The following is a 27,478-nucleotide window of genomic DNA, read 5'->3' on the forward strand; positions in this document are numbered from 1 at the left end:
CTCTATGGAGTTTTGTCCGAAAATGTCTACATGAGCCAACCAGTGGGGTATGTTCATCCAAGCTTTCCAACACATGTTTGCAAACTTTACAAAGCTCTATATGGGCTAAAACAGGCACCAAGAGCTTGGTATTCAAGACTTAGTGAACATCTCCTCTCTCTCGGGTTTGTTAACTCAAATTCAGACACATCCTTATTCATTTATATTCAAGCATCCATCACATTGTTTGTTTTAGTTTATGTGGATGACATCCTCATAAAAAGGACCAACTCCTCTGCCATATCTCAGCTTATTGCATTACTTAGCTGAGAATTTGCTGTAAAGGACCTTGGCAACTTGAGCTACTTTCTGGGTGTCGAAGCTCATCGTGATAGCAATGGTCTTTTCCTCTCACAGAGACAATATATATCCAACTTTCTTCAACGTATTGGTATGCAAGAAGCCAAACCCGTATCCTCTCCAATGCCATTGTCTCACAAGCTCTCTCTTTTCAATGGTGCACCTTTCGAAGACCCTTCATTCTATTGAAGCATCGTTGGAGCGCTACAATACTTGTCGTTAACAAGACCAGATATCTCATTTGCTGTCAATAAGGTTTGCCAATATATGCACAAACACACTAATGAACACTGGATTGTTGTCAAACGAATATTAAGATATCTAAAATTCTCAATTGAGTTCGATCTTTTTATTTGACCCAGCACCTCAACACAATTGTCCATCTACTCCGATGCCGATTGGGCCGGTTGTCCTGATGACAGAAAATCCACCTCTGGATACTATATTTATTGGGGTCCCAACCTCATTTCTTGGAGCTCCAAGAAGCAACCAACAGTTGCTCGTTCGAGCACAGAGGCCAAATATTAGGTTGTAGCCTATGCCACTGCTGAGTCCCTTTGGCTTCAATATCTTCTGCGATAACTTGATATATTCCTTCCCAAACATCCAGTGCTATGGTACGACAACATTAGTGCCACTTACCTCGCTCCCTGTCAATCCAGTTTTTCATGCTAAAACTAAGCATGTAGAAATCGACTACCATTTTGTCAGAGAAAAGGTCCATAAAAAATATTGGAAGTTTGATTCATATCAAGCAAAGACTAACTTGCTAATAGACTTTCAAAGCCTCTTGTTGCTACACGGTTTGCCTTTCTTAGTATCAAACTCAACGTACTTGCACCTCTGTTGAGTTTGCAGAGACGTATAAAGCAAAATGTCAAAGACATTCCTACTGCAATATCAGTGGCTAAAGTCACGCTTGCCATCTCGCCAAATATTCATCACAAATATGCCAAATCAACTTGTCCAGATTCTAAAGGATAGTTGGGCTGAGTATGGAATGTGTGCCCTGTGATCACAGAAGTGTATATTGTTTATATTTACTGCTTTAATTCATTTTGTAAATAGCTGTACATTTGATCTATATATAGCAGAACACTCTGCACTACCGAAGGGTTGCTGTAGATTTTTTTCCATTCTTGTGTTGATCTCTTTTAATATATATATATATATATATATACCTGGAGAGAAATTAAGGTTTTTAGCTAGATATCATGTAAAATTATATGTTATCTCTTTTATTGGATTATATATATGCATGGATATCTTCAAAGATGCAGATCATTAAGAGGAGTAGTAGAGATCGATCATATGCTACTACATGATTATCAATGGTGTGAGAATTAATTAAGGACCTTAATTAATTGATTCCATTATTATTCTTTGAAATTTTGAGTCTTGGTGTACGTCTAGCTCTCTTGACGGCTTGAGTTCCAATCAAAGATTTATACATGCAAATTAATGTGCTCTGATAAACATGATTCTCATTTTACATCAGAGTAACAAAAAAGAGGAAATAATACTTTATAATTACTTGGAGTTGAAGTAGGAAATTCTCATCCTCTCAAAGAACAATAGATATGTTGTGAACTTGAGTGTAACGATGTCGTATGGTTGGGATAGATGTGGTGTCGTTTGAATATGGAAGAATAAAACAATGTGTTTTATTATTTTAGTTAAGTTGTGTGCTTCATCTTAAGTGATGCGTTTTGTGTCTGTCATTTTAGTCTTTACTATTTCAATCATTTTAGTTAATTTTTCTTTCTGTTTGAGGATATAAGTCAGAGAAGGAATGAGATGGAGGGATTGAAAAATCATCTGATAAATTCTTTGTAAGTTTTCTTTTGGAGGAAGGAGTGACCTAGAACACACCCCTGCGTATGAGTATTTTCTATCCATTTTCTTGTGCAGCTCCTTCCATTTTCATTACAACATAGCATTTGTACTTCATTACAAATAAGATCATTACAAGTGGTATCCAGAGACACCGATTCTTCATGGACATAGTACGATTCAATAAACATCAATTGTTGTTGATGGAAAATATTTTAGACAAATTAGAGCCTTTGACAGAAAGACTCGACGAAATGCAACAAAATTGGAAGAGGATGCAGGAATCTTGGGTGCAATGGCGAGACGAGGAGGACAAAGATAAGGCAATAAAGGTGGAAGAATTATAGATATTGGTAATGCAAGAAGAAACCGAAGAGACAATAGCGATGTCCACAGAAAACTACTTGGTTTGGGAAGACCAAGCTGTGATGGAGGGAGTAGAAAAGGCAGCTACGGAATCTATGGTTGTGCTCACAGAAGTTGTTCTCAAAGAGATCCCAAAAAGAAATCACCACATCCGTCCTTAGAAATTCAAACCTAGTGATTAGGGCCATTCTCTACAATTCGCCCATCCAACTTAGGTACTATAAAAACCTAGGAGACATCTCAACCACAGCTCAACTCTCTCGTTTTAGGGGACGCAAGATAGATCCAGGGAAGGGAACACGACTCATATGGCATTCCCCTTGGCCAAAATGCAACACTCAATCTCTGTTTGTGTGTCGGCTTGGGAGAAGTTAGGTTTGTTTGGCCATGGTTGAGCTCTTGCTAGATAAACCCTCGGCTAATTCATCATCATTTTCTCATGACCACCACCCACTCATTCCATTTCCACTATTCTCTTCAACTCATGGCGTATTTTCTAGATGACTCCAAAAAATCCCAAACACCAACCGCAACACAACAGTATGGGGTGGAGTCGTTGGTGGTTGTACATAAGCAAACCAAAGGGGCATCAACATAATTTATCGACATTGCTTGGTTAGAAAGGGTTACAAAGCAAGGAATCTCAAGTTAGCGATAAGCTGTGATTACATTAAGAGATACGAGTTTGTGGCAATTTTTTTATGCAAATTTCCAACCTAATCCTGATTCTCGTAAGCTAATTGTGCCCCATTTCAAGGACAATCCTGAACTAGGTTTGGTTTAGGTTAGATGGGCTTTCGTGAACAAGGATAAAAACTTGTTGACTCGTCTCCAAAACATTAATCTATGTTTCCACTTCGAGGTGGAGCAGTGGGTCAATGGAGTATTCATTAATTTCTTGGGTTTTAATGGAACTGTTGGTGTTTGGAGAATTGAAGCCCTGGAGGAGTCAGGTGGCTGTCTTGAAAGAACAACTGATGTTGTTGATGATGCTAGTGTAATCGATAATCCTACCTGCAATTAATCATTTGCCTTGGGATGGTTTAATACTTGCAGATTTTGTCAGGCTATTTTTCCTCTTTATTGTTGGTATATCACTTGCACTTACATATAAGAATTTGTCATGTAGAGCTGTTGCAACTAGAAAAGCAAGGGATTTATTCAAGTTTGCCAGAGCTAAGACCCAAAAAAGGCTTCCAATCTTAAACACCCATTGATTTGCATTGATGTTATTGAAGAGGGTATAGTTCGAGGTTCCCGAGAAGGACTATGGAAGGAATCTGAAGCTTTTCAATAACTTATGTATTCTGACACTTCCAAGAGTTTGGTCCATATCTTCTTCTCTCAAAATAGAACATCAAAGGTACCTGGAGTTACTGATGTCGGTTTAGTTCCAAGACCAGTGAATAAGATTGTTGTTGTTGGTGGAGGACTAATTGGCTCTGCAATAGCAACGACATTAATTCTTAGTAATTATCTAGTCATCCTTAAAGAAGTGGATGAAAAGTTCTTGTTGAAGATGTGGACATAGTGATTGAAGGTGTTACAGAGGATGTGTCTTTAAAGCGACAAATTTTTGCTGACCTTGAAAAGTAGTGCCCACCACAATTGACTTGGATCTGATTGCAGATAGGACAAAGTCAAAAGATCATATTGTTGGATCTCATTTCTTCAATCCGATTCATGCCATGCCTATTTTGGAAATTGCTCACACTAAGCAGACATCTCCTCAAGTTGTATTAATACTCTAAACCTTGTGGACAAGGTTCTTTATAGGGAGGGGATTTGTTATGAACCTGAGTGTAACGGTATCGTATGTTTGGGATAGATTCTGTCTTTTGAATATGGAAGAATAAAACGATGTGTTTTGTTATTTTAGTTAAGTTGTGCTTTTCACCTTAAGTGATGCGTTTTGTGTCTGTCATTTTAGTTTTTACTATTTTAATCAGTTTAGTTAATTTTTCTTTTTGTTAGAGGGTATAAGTTAGAGAAGGAACGAGATGGAGGGATTGAGAAATCATCTGATAAATTCCCTGTAAGTTTCCTTTTGAAGGAAGGAGTGGCCTTAAACACACTCCTGCGTATGAGTATTTTCTACCCATTTTCTTATGTAGCCCCTTCCATCTTCATTACAACATAGCATTTGTACTTCATTACAAACAAGACCATTACAAGATCATGCAGAAAAATGTGCATTTTCTAATCATTACTATATTCCAAAGCAATATTTTATTGGCTAGCTGTTGGTAAATTTAAGTTCATCTATGAGCGGAGAAGGTTTTCTAGGACATTTAATTTGGTTTTTGAAGATCCATGAGTACTATAAGTGATAATGGACAGAAATCAAATCTGGAAATTGCCACCTCCAATTGCATGATTTTCTGCTGCTGTCTCCAACGTGATTAATGCATTACAGCTCTCTTGTAACCGATGTACTGATTTGTAATTCCTTAAATCTTGCTTTTCCATTATGTTGTACAGCCATACTTGTATCTATTTATACTGATATCAAATACAAGGAAATTCATCTTTCTTTCTAAAAATATATCTTGTTTAAGTACTAGTACTATGAAGATGCATATCATGTTTGTGTTTTGCTTCTTTGCATAGAGTTTGATTTTGTTTGTGGGCGGCCGGTCAGATTGATTATCCAACCTCTATTGTGATTCTTTGTGTGGAATTTGGTTATGAAGTTTGTGGTGGTCAGATTGATCGATGATCCGACACGATAAGGATTTGTTATTTTCTTTTTTGTACGTTTTTAATGAGGCATCCGATTAGAGCCTAACTCATTGATTAGGGAATACAATATATAAATATATATATATATATTATATTAAACATTTGATCAATCGTCTTATAGTATTCGATTATCAATAAAAATAAAATCATCTACAGTATCATAAACGTAGATATATTCTCAAACCACGCAAATGATCTTATCTCATGTATGATTAATTCTAAATTTTGCTTTATCTTTTTTCTTATCGTTCATAACTTGCCGTACGTTTGGAGTTATTGATTATCTGAAAACTCGTCTTTTTTATATTGAATAGTGAAATAGTTATAAAAAAGTTGTAATTTGATAATTTTGATCTTTTCAATAATATAAATAAAGAAAACAAATATTCTCAGGCTTTTCGAAATATCTCTGACAGAAACATGATCATGATTCATGGGTAATGAAAAATCATGTGGATCGAGATTCAAATTCTTATGTTATTATTGAGGAGAAGACGACGAAAAACCTAGAATTTGTGTATAGTGGAGCACAAGAGGACGAATATGGAGATGAATAAGAAAACCATCAAATCAATGGAACTGACAAATTAAAGGTAGGGATCTCAGAAAGAGTCAATCTTTAAGCTAATTTGGATGGTCGCCATTTCACACAGCTATACAAATGGGGCATACGTACAACATCCATCAGTAGTACTACTTCACCACTTTAAATAAAGTCTCCAGGCATGGCATCCCTCATCACTGTGTTCTACTTTGTGTTGAAACTGTTGGAGGTTCTTGAAAAGATGGAGAACCAATTAATTCATGCGTGCATCCATGTTTCATTTTGTTAGGAGATTGATCAGTACCATTGCATGTTCAGGGTGAAGGTAAAGGAAATATAGTATTATTAGTGTGTGTATGTATGTATGTGCATGCATACGAGATTAACAAAGAAAATTAATACATAAAATAAATAAAAATTTTATGTGCAGTCACTTTTGTATATTCTTTACGTACTCAATTAATATAATTAGTTGCATCATTTTTTTTAATATAAAATAATTATTTTAAACAATCATATTAATGAAATGTATAAAAAATATACAAAAATAACTGTATATAACAGAACTCTAAAATATATAAATACAATAAAATTAGTCGAGAAGAAATTGGGCAACCCTACATATTTGATGAATTATGCTACGAGTATGGACTCAAACACAAACTTATAAAGCACAAATTATCACTCAGAATTTTATTACTATTCATTGCAGTACTGTTCAAATTATGAGTACTGGCCCGAGCTTTAATTTGTTTTTGTCTTGAATCGTTCATCTATTATTTTTTTTATATTTGATATCCTCGATCTCCAATGAAAAAAACTTGTAATACCAACTTCGGTTTTATAGACCATGTTTACTGTATTTAATTTTCATGTTGAACAAAAAAAAAACTATAAATTAAACATTAATTAGTAGTTTTCAAATATAAAAATTGATTACTAAATTCAATTAATGAACCAAAAGAAAGTTGATTGCTAGGTTTGATCTAGTCCTAATTTATAAGCCAAGCAAGCCCGAGTGCTGCATATACCCCATATATATATATATATATATATATATATATATATATAAAATAGTTCCGCATGAACGCATGCATGCAACTGTGAGTGATAATTTAAAAGTTAAAAACCGTACGTACGTACCTAGCTAGTACACATATACCAAATGAGGACGAAGTAAAAGTATTTTGTATTTTCACCAATATTCGGCTTTTCAAAGAATAATTAATGACCAATAGGATTCGAACTATTTCACAGAATTGCTGGGAATTGAAAATTCTTAAAATTAACCTTTTTCTAAAGTCATTCTGAAATTTTATTTACAGTCTCCACTTAAAAATTATATGTACAGACTCTTTATTAAACGAGAAAAAATATCATTTTAAAAGTGATAATTTTATAATTTTAAAAAATTTTAAAGATAAAATTTCTTAAACTTGTATTACAGTCTTTAAATTGGGACTGTATCTAACATTGTTCTTTTAAAATATAAATCATATTCTACGTGTAGGACCACTTATTGAAGGCTCCACGTGTGGAGTGGAGTGATTTAATTGAGTTTCTCTTGCCGATGCTAATTGGTTTTAATTTAAGGCTAGCTTGTTGAGATATTGACATAAGTTGAGATAGCTATATATGCAGACGAGGCTACTTTGTGCATAAAAATTTCATATCGTTTTTTATTTTTTTTATTTTTTTATGATCAGTATTTTAAGTTATGTAGTCGAAAAATAAATTCTCTTTATTTTGAAGTCAATCTCAGCAAATTAATCAATCTGAAGTCTGAATTCTTCGTTGATTACTTGTATTATGTATATATGCTGATGTTACATATATATATATATATTTATATATATATATATTGTCGGGTAACACTACGGGGTGTGAAACTTTTCAATTAATAGAAAGAAAGAAATCATGTATAGATCAAGGCCAAGTGAACTCCCGAAAGAAAGGAGAGAGGATAGCTGGAAATTATGATGGCCCGGCCTCATCTTGACTGGGTTTTGTAAGATTCTAAATTCTATACTCGGCTCCGAACCCCGGCGGCCAGTACGTATCTTTCTCTACAAGAAAACTTTTTGCACAAGTTTACTCAAGCTCATGAGCCGCGCGCTGATCAGGTATCTCAATTCTCAAAAGCTCTAGCACAGATCTAGCATCGAAGCGGCCAAGCCAAAACAATACTCATGGGATTCATGCTGAAATGTTCAAATAAGCTAGAGGCCCTATTTGTGAAATTCTTCAACCATTATGTTGCTGGCTATGGCTAACCTTTATAGTCTGATCTGTTAGGTGAAAACGACGGCAATGCCAGCAATTTACTGGTTTTTTTTCCCTTGAAGCTGACGTTTTCAAGTGATCAGTGTATTGACTTGATCATGATGCTTGCTGTCAAGGAAGGAGTTCCACACATGGCTGTTTTGAATGTATATTCCGCCATTAGAACTAATTACTTTAGCTAGCAAAATTAAGCTCCTTAATTAGTTCATATAACAGCTAAGCATACAGCTTGATGAAAAGAATGATCGATCTTGGCCATGATAGTTTATGGATATATCCCAATTAAGGACCTAAAGTTGCTAGTGATGATCATTTTTTGCAGTGAAGCATACATCATGCATCCATAGAACAGAATGAATACGACTTGGAGAGAAGAGATCATGTTACTCAATATTACAGTCATCAGTAGTACTATTACCATATATATACCGATAATCAGTACGTTTAGAGGAAAATACAAAAGCTTGTACACAAACAAGCATATTCATATCATCAGTACGTACTCACAGTACTATATTTTGATTCACAAGCTAGAAGTACAACACGTACATACCAATAAACTACATTAAATACATAAACAAAAATAAATCTAGACATTCATTTCCAGCGGGATGATTAAACTCATGATGTGTGACTGTTTGGTGTTCTAACATGGTTTAGGATGCATATGCCATAATACTACGGCTTTCGTGGACTTTTTGGATGAATTTTTCAGCTTCACTATCAACTCTGTTGTCAGCCACAAGGCCATGTCTCTTGTCATAATTGCCTATAAATACCTTACTTCGTGCACCCACTGCTTCCTCTGGTACTACTACTACGAAATCCTGATCCCCTCCCGGCCGAGGCCTCCTAGCTTTGAAGACGCTGAAGATCACAGACGAAAGACCTGAAGTTTTTTTCTGCAGCTTGCTGTTGCCCATGAGTAGTACTCTTGAATGCTAAGCTAGCTAGGCAGCTTTGAGCCTTAGGTGAGAAGAAAGTTTTGAGTGTGTACTGCACTTGGGTTTTCAGTGCAGGAAAGATGGTCTTTTTATAGTATAGAAGGTGTACCCTTTTGTTATAATGATCCAAAGGAAGGAGAATCTGGAGTATTCAAGACTGCTGGAACAATAATATATATATATATATATATGTATGTATGGTTGAGATCAAATGGTATATATGTTACTGTGGATTGCCCGTTAAAGTAAGGAAAAATCTTCTATCTTTTGAGGTCCACTACTTTCATAAATATTGAATGGATTACAGCCTAATTGTTTCATGGGTTTGTTCAATTAAATGACCAAATACAGTGGGGTCTTAAATTTCCCGACACTTCTCCTCTGACTGCATCGATCTTTGCTTGCTTAAGTCATTATCATTTCTATGTATAAACTTGATGAACCTAATTGCTTATATATCTCTGCCTATACTTAAAATAGCGTATAACGTTAAGATTCAATACTGTTCATCGTGAACAGTAAATCTAAATCAGCCGGTTTTTATTTTTTTTTTTAATCTTATCTTATCTTATTACTGTTCATCGACAGTATGATGAACGATGAACAGTAAAGATTTTTTTTTTTGTCCATGTGAATGCTAATGTACGACGTAATACCGCAATCGTGCATAGGGAATAAGAGAGAGAAAGAAAGAAAAAGTGGAAAAAATATTGATTTTTAAGTTTTAAATGATCAATAAAGAAGCTGTTTTTTTTTTCTTCGCATGTTTTTTTCGCATATTCTATTACTGTTTATTATATCATATACTAAAAATCAACTTTAATTTATAAAATACTAATTTTTTATCATTAAATAAATTATGAAATTTTACTGTATATTTTTAAGAGAAAAAAACTATCTAATTAATTTGAATTTTTAATATAATTTAAATTTCTCTGGCTATACTTAAAAGAGCGTATAACGTTACTATTTATTACTGTTCATCGTGAACAGTAAATCTAAATCAGCCGGTTTTTCTTTTTTTTTTCTTTTTTTTTTTTTTAAATCTTATCTTATCTTATTACTGTTCATCGACAGTATGATGAACGATGAACAGTAAAGATTTTTTTTTTTTTTTGTCCCTGTGAATGCTAATGTACGACGTAATACCGCAATCGTGCATAGGGAATGAGAGAGAGGAAGAAAGAAAAAGTGGAAAAAATATTGATTTTTGAGTTTTAAATGATCAATAAAGAAGCTGTTTTTTTTTTTTTCTTCGCATATCCTATTACTATTTATTATATCATATACTAAAAATTAACTTTAATTTATAAAATACTAATTTTTTATCATGAAATAAATAATGAAATTTTACTGTACATTTTTAAGAGAAAAAAACTATCTAATTAATTTGAATTTTTAATATAATTTAAATTTCATAATAAATGATGAACATAAATAAATAATAATTTTATTCTTATACATTAGACTATTTTAATATTTGAAATTACACTTTATTTTTTTCTTCAATTTGACAGATGTGGCAAACGTGCTTTTTTTTATCAATTAGAAAATCTTATGCCATATAGGATTTTACACAAGTACCACTAATTTCAAAATAACCAAGCCATTTATAAAATACTAATATTTCATCATTAAATAAATAATGAAATTTTGTTAAATATTTTTAAAAAAGTATAACTATAAATAATTAGAATTTTAACATAATTTAAATATGATAATATTCTTAATTAATTAAAGAGAACTGCTATAACTAACGAAAAAGTAGTCTGAAAATATGTCATGAATATGTATTTCATTTTTTTTATTTTTCTTTTCCTTTTTTCATGTATTTTTTTAATCATCATAAACATTTTTAAAAAAATAAAAAATTTACAACATCATTGGATCAGGATGGAATTGACAATCTATCTCTTTCCAAACAAAATTATTGAGTTCGAGGAAGAGATTAATAGATTCTTAGGTTTTCATAAACTTTTATATATTTTTTAAAATATTATTTAAATATAAAATATTTTTAATTTGTTAATCTAATTATTACAATTTTCTTAAATATAAATTTTTTAAATTTTAAAACAAAAACTACATTAAAAAATTATATTCCAATAATATTTTAACTTTTATAATATTTTTATTTTAACTTTTTTTTTCTCATTTTCTAAAATCAAATAAAACATCTTAATCCAAATAATTTTATATATTACTATTCACAAACCATGTCACTACTATTAATATATCGATCCAAATCATATCTAAGGATATGATATCTACGTGTGTTGTTTTTTGAAAGACGAGGCTGCTGCTGGTACATTAAAATTTTTAAGATTTAAATACAACCCTTCATTTTACCACTTCTAATTTTTTTTTCTTCGGTTGGATTGCTTCGATTTATGCAGTGAAGTACTATTACTATCACAAAAATTCTCCACATCTTTTTTCACTTGTTAGGTGCATAAATTGAGTTCATAAAAAATTCTCTATATACTACTTATTTTACTTATGATTACGTTTTTTTTTTTTTAATCCAAAACATATTTATATTTTACAAAATAAGTTATTTTTCAACCGGGCAAATTGCCCAACCGCTAGTATATATATATATATATATATATATACACACTAGCAGTAGGCAATGTCCAAGGGACGTTTGCCTAATTTTCTTTTTTATTTTTTTTATCTAGTAATTGAGGAAGTATTTTTTTAATGATGTTGTAAATTTTTTATTTTTTTAAAAATATTTATGATGATTAAAAAAATACATGAAAAAAGAGAAAATAAAAATAAAAAAAATGAAATATACATTCATGACATATTTTCAGACTACTTTTTCGTTAGTTATAGCAGTTCTCTTTAATTAATAAAAAATATTATCATATTTAAATTATGTTAAAACTCTAGTTATTTATATAGTTATACTTTTTTAAAAATATTTAACAAAATTTGATCATTTATTTAATGATGAAATATTAGTATTTTATAAATTAAATTTGATAATTTATTTATGATATGATATTTATATGTTAATTATCTATTTTAAATTAATTTAAATCAGTATTTAAATTTTTACCATTTGATCAAACTTGGTTATTTTGAAATTAGTGGTATTTGTGTAAAATCATGTATGGCATAAAATTTTCTAATTGATAAAAAAAAGCACGTTTGCCACATCTGTCAAATTGAAAAAAAAATAAAGTGTAATTTTGAATATTAAAATAGTCTAATGTATAAGAATAAAATTATTATTTATTTATGTTCATAATTTATTATGAAATTTAAATTATATTAAAAATTCAAATTAATTATATAGTTTTTTTCTCTTAAAAATGTACAGTAAAATTTTATCATTTATTTAATGATGAAAAATTAGTATTTTATAAATTAAAGTTGATTTTTAGTGTATGATATAATAAACAGTAATAAAATATGCGAAGAAAAAAAAAAGTTTGTTACAGTAATGAAGGTAATATAAACACTTGTGAAAAAAAAAAAAAAATTACACTTTTTATCACTGTTGATGAACAGTAATATCAACAATAATAAACAGTACATATATAGCCTATTCATCAATAATAATGAACAATGCATGTATAGCGACTTTAAGTATTGACAGATATATATATATATATATATATATATATATATATATCTCTATTGTGAGTACGATATTAAGATAGCTAGGCTACTTTCTAGCTAGCTACGCCTTTCTGCCAAACCATATAAACAACGTCGGTACTGGATTCAGGAGTACTAGCGTTTATTTCACGAAGTAATTAATTATTTACCAGCTAGCTAGCTAGATCCTTTCCTATGATCATTTTCATGAGATTGGCAAAACATGCATGAAAGAACTACGAAATCTATTTTTTCATTGAATGGAGACCCGCTGATTTTTTATTTTTAAAAGTGTTCTATTGAGGATTACGCCATTCCCGAACAACTGCACATGCATGCTGCTGGATCCTCAGTGCCCTAAGATATTTTAAAGGAACATTAATTATTTATACTTCTTTTGGAGATTAAAGATCAATAGGGAAAGAGAAAGGGGTTATATTTTTAATTAACAAGATAATCAAGGTTTTCTTTAATGGGGAACCAAATATATCCATGCAGATCATGCATGCAGTAGTACTGCTACTGATCTTTGGTGTTAAAGCTCTTTTTCCCCTTTTAAATAACAAAAGTTAGCTGCCCACTTTCTTCTTCCTTGGGAAGCTAGCTTGCCAGCTTTTCTTCAGTCACAAAGAAGTTTACCATCGCTATCCACCATGCAACATGAAGAAACTAGTGCTAGAACGTTCTAAGATTTTCTCAAATCGATGGTTATTATATATATATATATATATCTCTGTCTATACTTAAAAGAGCGAATAACGTTACTATTTATTACTGTTTATCATGAACAGTAAATCTAAATCAGCCGATTTTTTTTTTTTTTAAATCTTATCTTATCTTATTATTGTTCATCGATAGTATAATGAACGATGAACAGTAAAGATTTTTTTTTTTTATCCATGTGAATACTAATATGCGACGTAATACTGCAATCGTGCATAGGGAATATGTATATATTCCATGCAGCACCCATATATTATTATATATGTATATATATATAAAGTTTCCAAGTCTTCAATATTAATTCCTCGGTGCAAAAGCTGATTGTACGTAGCATTCAAAGGTGCTCGAATTTTGCGAAAAGCAGAGAGTTTCCCACTACGCTTACATTGCATTCAAGCTGTCTAGTACTTAAAAGTATCTTTCAATATTTTTAAGGGCTAGAATCTGCGTACCCCATCGAACTTGTAGTACTACTTCTATTTAACGGATCGAACCTTATTTGTTTTTATTCCTTCATTATCTTGTCTATTATTATTACAAGTTTTTATTGATCATATATTAATTTTTAAGAGATTTTGTATTCATAATGATTAATTATTCCTTCAAATTCACATTTTTCATGTGTTTAAAGAATAATATTGTGCGACAATAAATTAAATGCATAGTTCATTGTTTAATACTGATATAGCTAGAAGTGGGCTGCATGGCCCGCTACAATTAATTCTTTTTTTTGGTTTAGTTCTTCCACATTCATTGGCAAAAAACAATAGCTAGGCTTGATGATATAATGATGCTATTAAGGTAATATTTAGATGAATAATTTTACATACAATCATGAAGTATGTAAATGTTACGTAATCGCTTTGAAAATAAGTAGAGTACACTATTAAAAAATTAATTTTTTTTTTCATGTGGGTCTCATGTTTTATTCACTTTTTTTCAAAACGATTATGCGACGATTGTACAATTCATAGATATAAATATATTTTCTCTACACGTTCTGTTAGTTTTTATTTTTTTTGTAATTATGATCATGTTTTGTAAAGAGCAAATTAAATATAATAATAATAATAATAATAATAATAAAAGAAGATGATTGTGGCAATTTTCCGTGGGGAATTAAAATAACAACATTAAAATTAATTTGAGAAACATTTTCGATCTGCACAGTAGCCCTAGATTAGAAACTAATGACCAAATCAACTCTAATCTGAAAAGAAATCAGAAAAAAGAAAACTGATCAGGTCTGCATATATATATAGTCTAGTTTGAAATGTAGGAAGTGAAATATATTTCAGTACAAAACTTGTTATATCCTTTCTCGTTAATGCGAAATATTCTTGTGAATTATGAGGAAGTTCATCTACTTGTGATCAAATGATTGAGTAATATGCCAGAGGAGCCCAAGTTTGAGAAACACTATAGCAAAACGGATTATACAAAAATAATTCTATAAATTGACATGATTTCACGTTATCTGTTAGATATATTTTATAATAAAAGTAATTTTATAATATGACGAATCACATTAAGTCACGTCAGTTTGTGAGATTACTTTTATGTAATTCCTTTATTGCTAAAATATTTCTCTTTCCATAAATACACCTCGAGTAATTTAAGAAAAAATTTCTTATGTTTGATAGTTCCTAAAAATTTTTTACATTCAAGAGAATTCGAATCTTAGACTTAGAGGAAGCATACCACCAATACCAAGACCGACGCCTTTCCTCTGTGTAATAAAAAAGTAAGGTCTAGTTTTGCAAGTCATTTTTGCCACTTTCTGCACATCTTGTATGTTCTCTCTTAAAATTGAAGTAAAGTTTTTCATCTAATTGCATGCCCTAAATTAGGCTTTACGCCATAATTGCTCAACTATCTTTGATGTCCCCCATCAAAAAACTTCTGCACCTATTAATATAGGGTTTTTAATCATTGAGGCATTTGCATTACTAATAGTTATCTAAATTACATATGTTTTTGTAATGGGTTTGGGTTTAATGTTAATTTGCTCTCTTTCCTGAATCAGTTCTTTGATTTTTGATAATTCTTTAGTTTGTAAGTTTGTATATGCTGGGGCTGGTGAAGATCTTCGAATGAACGCATGCTTTTGGTGGTGAATAGAGTTAGAATACTTGTGGGAGCGTCTTCTATTGTCAATTTCACAACTACAAAGGCTTAATCAACTCTTAGTTAAACAGGGGAAGAAACAGAGCATTGGTCCTAAATTAAAAGAACTCTCTCTGGGTATTATATTCTATCAAGTTTATGGCAATCTTCAAGGAAAAATAGAGGTATTGGACCTGAATTATGAGGCACATGCTACATTGTTCCCTTTGAAGGAATTGTAATTTAGCTTTGCAGGAATTAGCATCTATGATGATTGAGGTATCACTTGTCAGGGCAATGATTTGTATAGGAAAATTTGTATTGCAATATTTCAAGTGTGTATACATAGGCACCTCCTCAATTCTCATCTGTCAAACATCGCAAAGTTTTTGAAGTAAAATATATTATTTAACCACAAACTATGATATCAGTAACATTGCTTGGGAGTATGATTACTGGGTACAAATACCAGACAGTTAGGTCATTAAGCAGATTCAGCAAAACCCAGTCGAAGATTACCGAAATCAAAAACTGTGTGGTAAGCCCCCATGAATACATCTCCAAGAATCCTGCAAACATGTAGTTTCAGCATAAGACATGAAGCTCAAGGCAAATGCACATGATCATGAATGTTAACATATGAGAATTAGTAAGATAAGATACCAGAGTGGACCCCCTGGAGGAGGGATATCTAGAGCCATAAATCCACTGATGCAGACGGTAGCAAGGCCCTCTCCAGTTCTTAGAATACACTGAAAGTTAAGGGAAGTTGAAGTAGTTACAGAACAATGATAACGTTTACTTCTCCAAAATTATAGATATAAAGCAAGAGACAATATGTGCGTCCTTTGGCATATCAGTATACTTTCTCTAATTTTTCTTCGAGCTTTGAATGACTAATTAGCTACTGATGTTTGAATGTGAAAAGTATGAAGTATAAACCATGTGATACCTCATATGATAAGGATAAAGGTAGATGGTGTATAGGATTCCACATTGCTTGGGTATGAGAAGTTCTTGCTCTTTATAACGTTTCAATAGAGTTCCAATTGTATCATTGACTAGTCATTTTGGAGTATAGGCCATGTGGTTTGGATTTTTCATTGGGGTGTTATAAATGGTATCAGAGCCAGGTTCCAACCAGAAATGTGGGAATTGAGTTGTGCCACTTACGACAGGCTGGCCTGACAAGGACGTCGGGAATTTAAGGGGAATAGATTGTGATACCCCATATGATAAGGATAATGGTAGGTGGTGTTTGGGATCCCACATTACTTGGGAAGGAGAAATTCTTGCTCTTTATATGGTTTCAATAGGGTTCTAATTATATTATTGACTAGTCTTTTTGGAATATAGACTATGTGGTTTAGGTCTTTCATTGGTGCGTTACAAACCATTTCCTGCCTTTTCATCTACCTAATAACGAAGTCAAGCTTCTTGTTATACTTTCACATGGATATCAGGAGTATAGCTGCTAGTGATTCTTTTGCCTAACCATCTGGGTGTACTGAATTTTATTGCAGAATAAGGCAATAACTCAACTCAACAAATCGACATAACAAGCACATCCTAAGTACATCTTTCACACCAAAATCTAACCTGTTCCGGAGCGAGATTGAAAGTTTTGTTGGCGATGGTAAATGCAATATTTGGCCTCTCCCAAATGCTATCGCATTCTATTACTGATTCTCCTGCTGGACTTGGCAGTTTCTCGCACAGCTAAAGATCAAAACCAATGTTTTAACATTACTTAAAGTTAAAGCTAATTTCAGCTTCTAAATGGTGTTTATGGTTTTAGAGTATGATTGATACATCATTCACGTATTTGAGTACTTTCTCCTTTGTTCCCTTTTGTCTTAGCTGGTTGTGGATCCAAATAACAGCCGTCTCACAAGCAGTGCACAAGAGTTCATCCGCAGGCAATGATCCATTCCTTTTTCCCTTCTCAATCACTGTCTCAATTCCAGAGCTGCATATAATTTGGTTCGACTTTCAGTTAGATGAACTGTTTAAGAATCTGGGATCAAAGTCCCTCATGTTACTGTTCAAACTTGAGGGGAAGAGAATAAATAAATCACGATGAAATAACTACTCCTGACCTTACGTACTGTGCCCCGTCATAAAGACATAAACCAAGCTGTGAACATACCTTGTCGGGTAATACCTGCAAATCATGGCAAAATAGAATGTCGAGAAGTAAACCTGGGTACAAAGAAGAGTAAGTAGTTGCAAATACAATACATAAAAACAACCCACCCCAGTTACTAGGAGATCCCAAATTGAGTCTCCATACTGTGTTACAACTTGCTTGCATTCTGCACTCACGATTCCTTGGGCCCCAATGGCGTGGTTTATTTCAGTAACAATAGGCTGCAGATTATAGTCAGCAAATGAAAGTTTAATCCAAGAAGTAACAAGTAGAAACAAGGACATCTTGTAGGATGAAAAATCTTAAGCCTGGAGGTCCTTTTGAAAATCATGTTAGTTTCGAAAGATCAAACGGCATACAGTTGGACCAACAAGTAAGGAAGTTCCTGAATCCACGATAGCAGCACAGCCCCCCTCGCAGACACCTGAGATGAATATTGATAAAAATGTCAAAACTGAATATACTTACTTGTCAGAAATTAGAGGAAACAAGTTAGTTGGGATTTACTGAGCTTCAAAACATCAAGAAGTGCTGGCTTGCTTATAAAAAAAAGGCTAATTTCCAGGAATTTTTAAGCAAAGCATATTGATATTGACAGGGAAACTAGAATTTCCTGCTGTTTCTCTTCATAATATTTCCTCATGTACTTATTTTGATAAAGATTTGCCAATTCTCATTTAAATATAGCAACACTACCATGTACAAAGTGCTACAGAATCACCTGTGGAATGGCCCCCAAGGAGGAAATCTCCAATTTCAAACTGGAATCAAAGAAAAGAAATTTTGAAAATATCAATTTACCATGTCCATAGAAGCAAGCCCATGGAAAAGTACTACTTTTCCTGACATTTTTTTTTTTTCTTTTCAAAATTTTCTTGCCTGCCAATAACCCTTTTTAGTGACTGGAACATAGGTGTGGTCTCCTTTAAAGTGCTTTGGATCAACACCACCAAAGACAAGTTCACCTCCCTCTTTTGCATCCGGATCCCGGTTAAGCCAGAATGAGAAAACCTCCTCCTTTACATGACCTTGCTGCACCATATTGTACCTGCATTCTAATCATGAATCAGTCTAACCAAGGCTGCAGAGAAGTTGAAGATGTTACTTTTATTCTGCTATAAATAATTTGAATACAATCGTTCACATCAAAGGATAAAGAACTTTACCACGCTGGCACAGCATTCCCAACTGAAATTTCCTGAAACCCAAGTCCAAGTATCCCATCAAACTTCGCTAACACAAATGTGAGACTGCCTTCTTGCGTAGCCTCAATGAAAACCTGAATTAAAGAAAGATGAGAGCAAAAAAAGGAAGGACTATTACAAGTGAAACATTATAGCAGCCATAAGAAAATGCAGTTTCGAGAAAACTTCCAAAGAGGGACATAAACAAAAAGGAATAACTCACTTGATTCTTGACAATAAGATCTGCAACTTTAACACTGTCTTGACTGAAGAAACCAGCAACTGATCCAGATCCATATTTTATTTCACAAGATTTTCCTGGATTATAATTCAACAGTTATATCATCAATTTCATATCAGAAACACCTTTGTAACATCAAGTAGCTTGTATCTACACACTGTTATGAACAAAAAACAACAAAAGCACGAAAACAAGTTACCATTCTTTTTATATGTTCTGGACCGGCTTGACCTGTACCTAGAATGGAAATAGCAAGCAATCTGGAAATTGTTATGGTCAGTACATACTTCTGTATAGTTTGATACTGGAAGATGACAGAAACAATAGAGCAAAACTTACAGAAAATAAGCATTTTGATGATGGAACCCATAGATTGGAGCTGCCGGTATCAAATATGACAGTGAAATTCTGAGGGGGCGTGCCAATTCCAATTTGTCCGAAATATTGAGCACCGAAATAGTTCTTCAGAGTTACTATAGCTTCATCTGAACTACGCATATAATGAGGCATGCCTCGTAAGCCCTCTCTTGATTTCTCTTCTCTCACCCTTCTGGCGGTTTTGATACTTTCAAGATCCAGGCGTCGCTTCTTCAAGCCAATCCTCACAAGGCCATTAGAATAAGTAGGAAGAAGTGAACATGTCAAAGCCCATAAACAGAAAGCCAGAGGAAGATACTTATGTCCCATGTTTAGTGAAATCCCTGCCAACAGGGGCGACAAGAGAAGTAAGTAGTACAGCCATTTTATATGGGAAACAATGGAGAGATGATGCATCATTCTGGTGCTACCATAACATCAGAAAATGCCAATTGAAGTTGCTTTTTGGTATACTAAACACTAGATATAGAACAAGTAAACAAGAGAACATCATAGTTTTTCACTGGAAAGGCATAATAGGGGAACAGTATCTGACCTCTACAATATGCAAAGTTTCATACTAGAAACCTATCTGTGCTCCAGGAAGAAGAAGAAAATGCATTTGAAAACAAATGAGAAATCAAGACCGAGTCCTTAAATTACAAACAGAAATCCCCATGGACTGCCAAACAGCTCTGGAAGATTAGACAGCGAGAATTCTATTACAAGTAGAAAAGAGAAGGAAAAAGAAAACTATGCTGAGAAAGTTCCATGCCAAGAAGCTCGATATATGATCCAGAGTCTCACAGCAAAGCAGAGAAGAAGAAGAAGAAAGTAAATGAAAGAAAAAGATTTATTATGAACACATGGAAAGACCATTTGGAGTTGGAAATCAACAGGTACTATGCTCACTTTTCCCAAGTGCTGCTGAAGAGTACTAGAAGTCAAACCTTGCTAAGCTTGAAGCATGTACAAACTAATGCTGCTGAAGCTATCAGAGATAATGAGCCAGGATCTGAGTAGTATCTAGACGCTCTATCATATATAGGAGAAGCAATGTAATAAAGGAGGAATATATCTCACACAACACCTTTGTCTTGAACAACATAAGTACCTTACTGACCATGGGAAATCATCTTACAGATTGGTCCAACAGTTGCAAGCATTTAACACGCCTGGTAAATTTCCCAGCAGCATATATAATACAATACCAAGACTTCTTATTGTATTTAATACATGTGATTTGATTCCTTTTTAAGGAAGACTAAGGTTCAGTTTAACTCTTTGATTCCTGTTCCTTTTGTGCCTAGAAAACTCAATTAGGAGATTACTCAAATCTTCACCTTGACTTGAATGATGACCATAAAAAGATAACAACTAAGATAATTTCTCTACATGTTACAACGCATGCATGCATCACCACTCAATTCAAGTCATATTAAGACATTTTTTGTTATCTTTTTCCATGATAACTCCTTTTGCATTTTTACTAAACCGTTATCAAAAAACATTTTCTTCTGGGTTAAAAAAAAAAAATTCTAAATATCTTGCACATAGTAATCATGCAGACATCAGGGTTTTGCTAGAGAGTAATTTAGGCACAAGCCCAAGACTGTGTCTCATATTTTTTATCGAAAACACTGCACTCACACACGTTAATCAATGTGTTGTCATTCGTCTTGACTGCCATGATCTGTATCCCTTTCATAATTTAATATGAAGAAAGCTCGTACGTATCAAAACAATGAAAGCACCCGCTATAGGAACCTTGCTTATTCTTTTGGGTTTGGTGTGGTCATGAGGCAATAACCAAGAAGTTTCCACAAGAAGTGAAGGTTTGGACAAGAGAAGAGCAGGGTGGCATTGAAATTAAGCTCCTCTACTCTTCTTGAAAAAATCTCTAAAATCAGGACATAATAATTCTTTCTTCTTAGTGGTAACGTATCCTCAAGTGCTAGCTAGAAAATGACATCCAACATGGCTGAAGCCTCGATGACAGGCTACCATTTTTCATTTGCTTTTGTTTCTTTTGCAAAAACAGCAGAAACGGACAATGACAGTGTAATGAAATCCAGAAAAGGTGTTGGCTCGTTTGCCTGGCATTTTGGACGTATATAGATATATGGACTCGTGCAAGCAAACTAGTCCATTAGCCAGTACTACTCCAATCATTTGTACTCCGATAGTCCTATGAAAAATTTACCCCAAAAGTTCGTAGTACTGTTCTTCGTAACATTATACATAAATGCATATATATATATATATATATATATATATTCAACTACACCGATTGCCCAGTTGCTAGAAGATCGGAAAATTTATTGTCTCACACAATTCCTTTCACATAACTATTGAAATCAAATGCTTATGCAGATTGTGCTTGTCAATGCCCCTGCGAGCGGATTGTTTAAATATTTAATTAAGCGTAATATATATATATATATACATAAATATATTTGTTTGAAACGTTCTTTTGTAGGCGTTAAATATTTTTTTAAGTCTGTATAAAATGTTGAGAAAATATATTTGCAACCATAAATTGTGCAACTACAGCGTAATCGTTTTGAAAAAAGTGAAAAAATATAGAACCCACGTGAAAAAAATTAATTTTTAAATATTAGACCCACTATTTTTCAAAATAATTATACGACGTTTATGCATTTCACCATTGTATGTAGAATTACTCTAAAATATTGTAGTATAGATTCGTCATATACCATCTACTGAACAGATCAAGAAAAAACTTATAAGCTCACATTCAATTTTTATTGATAGTTTTGCGAGACTTATCTGTTAGATTTAGATATATTGTTTTGTGGTGTTCAGCAAAGAATCCCATTCATTATAATTTAATCACTTCAGATTTTCTTCATTTCTATTTTACGTAATATTGCACATTTTTGTTCAGTTTTTCGTGCTTAAATTGAATATAAGACATAGCTTGGAATTGGACTATCTTTGTATATCAGCTACCTGTTGAAGTGTAACGCCCGGGCAGCACCAAGCCCGCTTTCTAAAATCCTTAATAGAGATTTTTATTTTTTTATTTTTTTGTGCTTGATGTTTAGGGTAAAATCTTTAATGGACCAAGTGAGTTTTTTTATTTGTTTTTGACTAGGAAAAGTTGCGGGCTTAAAAGAGCCATTTTAGCAGTTGTTTTCGTGGACTGCTTTAATCGACCCATTGTTTTAGACCCAGACTGGCCAGTTGCTCTAGTTAGATCCTGGGTCCAAAACTTTTAGTAGGATGGTTTACGTAGGTTGTGATGCATGCCTTTTGAGTTACATGCTGTGTTAATATGTTTTAAACGTTTAATATATACTGGTAAACTCGATTTTATTTATGTTTACAGAAAACTTTTAAGTAATTTCAACATGTTATTAAGTAGAGATTTATTTTTAAGAGTAAACGATAATGGTGTAAATTTATTTCTACACTTTAAATATAATCTAGTTCATTAAATAATAGTTGTTGTTTAATTTAAAATATTTTGTTATAGTTATATAATCTAGTATTAAATTTATAGTTTTATTACAATAGTAAATAAGTTAGATTATTATTTTTTATTATTTTTATGTTTTAGTCGAAGTTATTAGATAGACATTGATGATTTTAGAAAGAGATGATATATTTTGAGGTTATGAGAATTTTAGGTTTTGAGGAACTAAAATAGGTTATTTTAGAAGTTTAGGATTAAATATCGAAAATACGTGTTCAATTGAAATTTACAAGAATTACGTGATTATTTATATGTGACGAGTAATAATTGTTTCGCATTTTTGAGAAAAATTCTGAAAAGTTAAGAAGTCCAGGTAATCGGAGTTCCTATGCTAGACTTTCCATAAAAATAAAATGGATTGAGGACAATTTTGAAAATGTGCATGTTGTGTTATGAAAAGAAATGTTAAAGGATCTCAGTTATTTGTTCTACATTGCTCATGAGATTCTGTATAAAAAAAAAATATTTTCTGGTATGACTGGTGTAGACATGAGCTTATTTATAGTATTATGTTATTGAACTCAGAAAAATATGAGCAAATATGAAAATTGATAATTTTTGCATGTGACGTGAAGATATTCTAAATCTGTTTTAGAAAATGTGAAATGATCTGAATTTTAGTACTCTGTTTTGATATGTTGTGGCATCTGAAAAACCTTTGGCGTGACTTTCTGATTCTGTTCTAACTTTGATTCTGATTCTGTTTTGCTCTGATATGTGGCTCTGTCACGGGATATAATGGTGATCTCTGGCCATGTCACGGGATATTATAGTGACATCTGGCCCTGTCAAGGGATACAATAGTGATCTCTGGCTCTGTCACGGGATACAATAGTGACATCTGGCCCTGTCACGGAATACAATAGGGACCTCTAGCCATGTCACGGGAGGTAATAGTAACATCTGACCTGCCACGGGATATAATAGTGGTTTTCTGTTCGAAGTGCAATCGCTTTGATAATATGATGATTTATGTTCTGTTTGGCTTTCCGCAGAATGTACAACCCTACCACAGGGTTAAACATGGTATCTGCTTTGATATGATATGATAAGATGAAGATGTTCAGTCATATTTTGCCAAGTGGGTCTTTGAATATGAAAAGTTGATTTTTGAATATGAAATGTTTTGAAGTGTCGCTTTGATTTTATGATAAACCCAACGATAGTAGCTTGTCACTTAGGTGTGAATACCAGGCCCTAAGTGCCTGTTTTAAACCATGAAGTGCCTTATCAAGGCGACATACATGATTGGGGTATTGAGGAGGGTATTGAGGATCTACAAAACCGGGAGGTTAGTGCATGTATACCTCCTCATTAAGGAGTTCATGGAGGAAGGCATTGTTGGCGTTTAGCTATTTGATGCACCACCGATGACTGACAGCATGAGCTAGCACAAGTCGAATAGTAGTGGGTTTAACTACTGGGCTAAATGTGTCTTGAAAGTCTAAACCCACTTGTTGATGGTACCCCTTGGTCACAAGACGAGTCTTGTAACGATCAAGTGTGCCGTCCGGCTTATGTTTAACTTTGTAAACCCAACAACACCCTCACAATGTTCATATTACTGTGCGGTTTAATAAGCGACCCGGACCCATTTTTGAGCAGTGCGTTGAACTCGACATTCATGGCCTGTCGCCACTCAGGGTGTTTAGAAGCATGAGTATATGAAGATGGTTCAACTAGAGACAGATCTGAGGTAGCCACAAGAGCTTTGGGTAGAGGGTATCGTACACAACCATCATGATAGTGTTTGGTTTAACAATATTGTTTTGGAGCCGAGTTTGCATCGGATGAGATCGGGGTGGTACATTTTCTGTTGCGACGGGTTGGACTGAAGCTGACAATGGAGAATTTGGTGAGATGGATGTGGTTTGTGGAGACTCAATAGGAACGGATGAGACTGAGTTGGTAGGTCTTGGAAGAGATAGAAATGATAACTCTAGTGGTTGCAGCACATGAGGAGATGGACTTAACACTCGTAATGTGGATGGTAAAGGAGTAAGGTAAGCTTGAACTTGGAGGGGCTTGTGTTTGAAATCATTGAACGGAATCTTGGACTCGTTAAATATAACATGTTGTGGGAGACATTTATACTGGTGATGAGAGCTATACCCAAGGAAGATACAACGATGAGATCAAAAGTGCATTTTGTGACGATTATAGGGTTGGAGATAGGGTCAGCATTCACACCCAAAGACATTTAAAAGAGAATAATCAGGATGCCGTTGAAACAATTTTTCAAATGGGGAAATGTGGGACAAGATAGGAGTTGGTACTCTGTTGATGAGGTAGCAAGCCATTTGAAAGGCAAAATCCTAAGATTTATATTGTATAGATGCATGAGAGAGAAGGGCAGGGCCATTCTCCACAATGTGCTGGTGACGTCTTTCGATGGAGCCATTTTGTTGATGAGTGCGGGGACAAGTGATAAGATGATGAATCCCAAGAGTATTAAAAAATTTATGGAGACTCCAAAATTCACCATCCCAGTTTGTTTGGTTCATTCTTATTTTACGGTTAAAGAAACGCTCTACATGTAGATGAAATGAACGGAATAAATGTAGAACATCTGATTTTTGAGAGATGGGAAATAACCAAGAATATTTACTAAAGTGATCAACAAAAAGAACATAATATTTATTTCTTTTTGAAGATAAGCCAAAGGATGTTTCCCATACATCACTAAAAATAAGGTCTAATGGGCCCTTGGAGATGGCCTCAGACATGAAAAATAGTAGTTGATGGCTTTTGCCTTGTTGGCAAGTAGCGCACACACCATCAATTTTATTTGACAATATAGGTAGAGAAAAACCAGAGACAATACTACGAACTATTTTCATGGAGGGATGACTGAGATGAGAATGCCAGGTGGTCAATGGAGCACTGGTGGAGAGAAGAGTCTGAGGTAAAGAGGGTCGAGACATGGTGGAAGGGAAAGGATATAGCCCAGCCTCAGCCTTGCAGCGTAGCAGGATGCTCTTCGTGGCCTTGTCCTTGATGCAAAAATGATTCCCATGAAATCCAATAAAAACACCATTGTCAGCAATAAATTGACTCTTTGAAATTAAGTTCATTGTAACTGAGGGCACATGTAATAGGTTTTTCAGTAAGAAAGAATTATAAGATAAAGGTAATTTAGAGGAACCAATGTAATCGACATCCAAACCTGTGCCATCATCAATTTGAATCTGGTCAGGACCATGATATGACTCAGCATGAAGATTGAGGTTCTAAAAGTCATTTGTGAGGTGGTGAGTGGCTCCAGAGTCAGCATACCATGTCGTGTGATTGTTGGTAGGAGAAATGGTCGTAAAAGTAGTAGGTAATGGTTGAGAGCTCTGGAAAGAGTGATCAAATCGATGCTAACAAGATATTGCCAAATGTCTATACTCACCACATACACGGCTTCGAAAATTATTGGTGGAGAAGCGACCTCGTTGGCCATTCTTACGATTGCTGTGAGTAACTCCTCTATTTGTTGCTAGACTGGCAGAGGCTACTGCCATGTCGATAGCGGAGGTCTACTACTCAAGGCACGCCTCATAAGTTAATTAGTGGCCAAAGACATCATTAAGTGTCACATGATCAACCCTTGTTGTAATTGATGTGATAAGGGGATCATAGACAGTGTCGAGTCCAGCTAAGAGGTAGGAGACAAGCTCACATTCCTCCAAAGGTTTGCCAATTGTGGCAAGAATGTTAGATGGGGTCTTTGCCTTCTGAAAATAATCTGTGATTGTGGAGTCGCCTTTTTTAAGAGTAGAAAGTTAGAACCTATTCATGTGATTCGAGCTTAAGAGTGGATAGAGAACATTCGCTACAGTGCCAACTAGACTTCACGAGATGTTGAGAGGCCAACAACTTAAGTCAGTACCCCTTCAGATAATGAGGACACTAGCAAACTGAGGATCACTTGATCTTGCTGAAACCACCTTGTAAAGGCTGGGTTAGGTAGGGAGACACCAGAGGGCAAGAAAGACGACGGAGGAAGAATACTACCATCAACGAAACCAAACAGTTGTTGTTTGCATAGATATGGCACAATCTAAGCCTTCCATAATAAATATTTATCCTTGCTGAGTTTTATAGTAATAAAATTTGAGAGATTTGAAGGAGAGTGTAGGTGGAGAGGAAAATCAGATGGAGAAGCCAAAAAGGAAGGATGGGAGGAGGGTGAGTTATCAGATGCCATGGATCACTGACGTTAGTCTATAATGGCTCTGATACCATGAAAAGATAAATAACAAGCAAGGTATTTGGATGAATAAAACAATAGTCCTCTGCAATGCATGGAGACGTGATCCTTATGTATATATAGATGCTACAGTGTACATAGTTGAGTATAATATAAATACCCAAAACTTATCAATTAGTTTACATTGTCTTTATCTATATCTCTATCAGTATTTGAATCATCTACAAATTGTATATCACTAGAAGTCTTCTCAGGTGGTGCAATCTCTATCTCGTCTTTGACATCCTCTTGAACTCTCTCTTACACACACCATCTCTACATAAGACTCTCTCTCTCTCTCTCTCTCTCTCTCTCTCTCCAA

General features: G+C 33.8%; 1 protein-coding gene and 1 non-coding gene across 4 annotated transcripts; both read right to left on the reverse strand.

Annotated features, from left to right (window-relative positions):
- Positions 1–15,790: 15,790 nt before the first annotated feature.
- LOC108984647 (aspartic proteinase-like) lies at positions 15,791–20,477 on the reverse strand. Of its 3 annotated transcripts, none has more exons than XM_018956672.2 (14): positions 20,374–20,477; positions 19,406–19,767; positions 19,266–19,326; positions 19,049–19,143; positions 18,808–18,920; positions 18,521–18,689; positions 18,363–18,402; positions 18,001–18,065; positions 17,749–17,862; positions 17,592–17,656; positions 17,305–17,461; positions 17,092–17,211; positions 16,156–16,244; positions 15,791–16,061 (listed from the first exon to the last, which is right to left on the reverse strand). In XM_018956672.2, exons 2-14 carry the CDS (start codon positions 19,751–19,753, stop codon positions 15,977–15,979), a joined length of 1,521 nt encoding a protein of 506 aa, XP_018812217.1. In that variant the 5' UTR covers positions 19,754–19,767; positions 20,374–20,477; the 3' UTR covers positions 15,791–15,976. The 3 variants fall into 3 exon arrangements, with proteins under 3 accessions (XP_018812217.1, XP_018812216.1, XP_018812218.1); XM_018956671.2 differs by having other exon boundaries at positions 20,336–20,468; XM_018956673.2 differs by lacking the exon at positions 20,374–20,477 and adding an exon at positions 19,980–20,232.
- A 5,984-nt stretch (positions 20,478–26,461) lies between these two features.
- LOC118349370 lies at positions 26,462–26,599 on the reverse strand. The gene has a single exon (XR_004802340.1). It is a non-coding gene; the product is annotated as a small nucleolar RNA Z247 (small nucleolar RNA).
- Positions 26,600–27,478: the final 879 nt, after the last annotated feature.

The sequence above is a fragment of the Juglans regia genome, chromosome 8, assembly GCF_001411555.2.
Source record: "Juglans regia cultivar Chandler chromosome 8, Walnut 2.0, whole genome shotgun sequence".
In the NCBI taxonomy this organism is placed as follows: domain Eukaryota; kingdom Viridiplantae; phylum Streptophyta; class Magnoliopsida; order Fagales; family Juglandaceae; genus Juglans; species Juglans regia.

What these genes read in the sequence shown, in the direction of transcription:
- LOC108984647 (XM_018956672.2), bottom strand. Translation starts at nt 19,753, where the DNA reads ATGGGACATAAGTATCTTCCTCTGGCTTTCTGTTTATGGGCTTTGACA. An exon ending in CAGAACATATAAAAAGAATG is followed by an intron (nt 19,144 to 19,265) that starts GTAACTTGTTTT and finishes ATTATAATCCAG; the next exon opens with GAAAATCTTGTGAAATAAAA. An exon ending in CCTCCAGGGGGTCCACTCTG is followed by an intron (nt 16,062 to 16,155) that starts GTATCTTATCTT and finishes ACATGTTTGCAG; the next exon opens with GATTCTTGGAGATGTATTCA.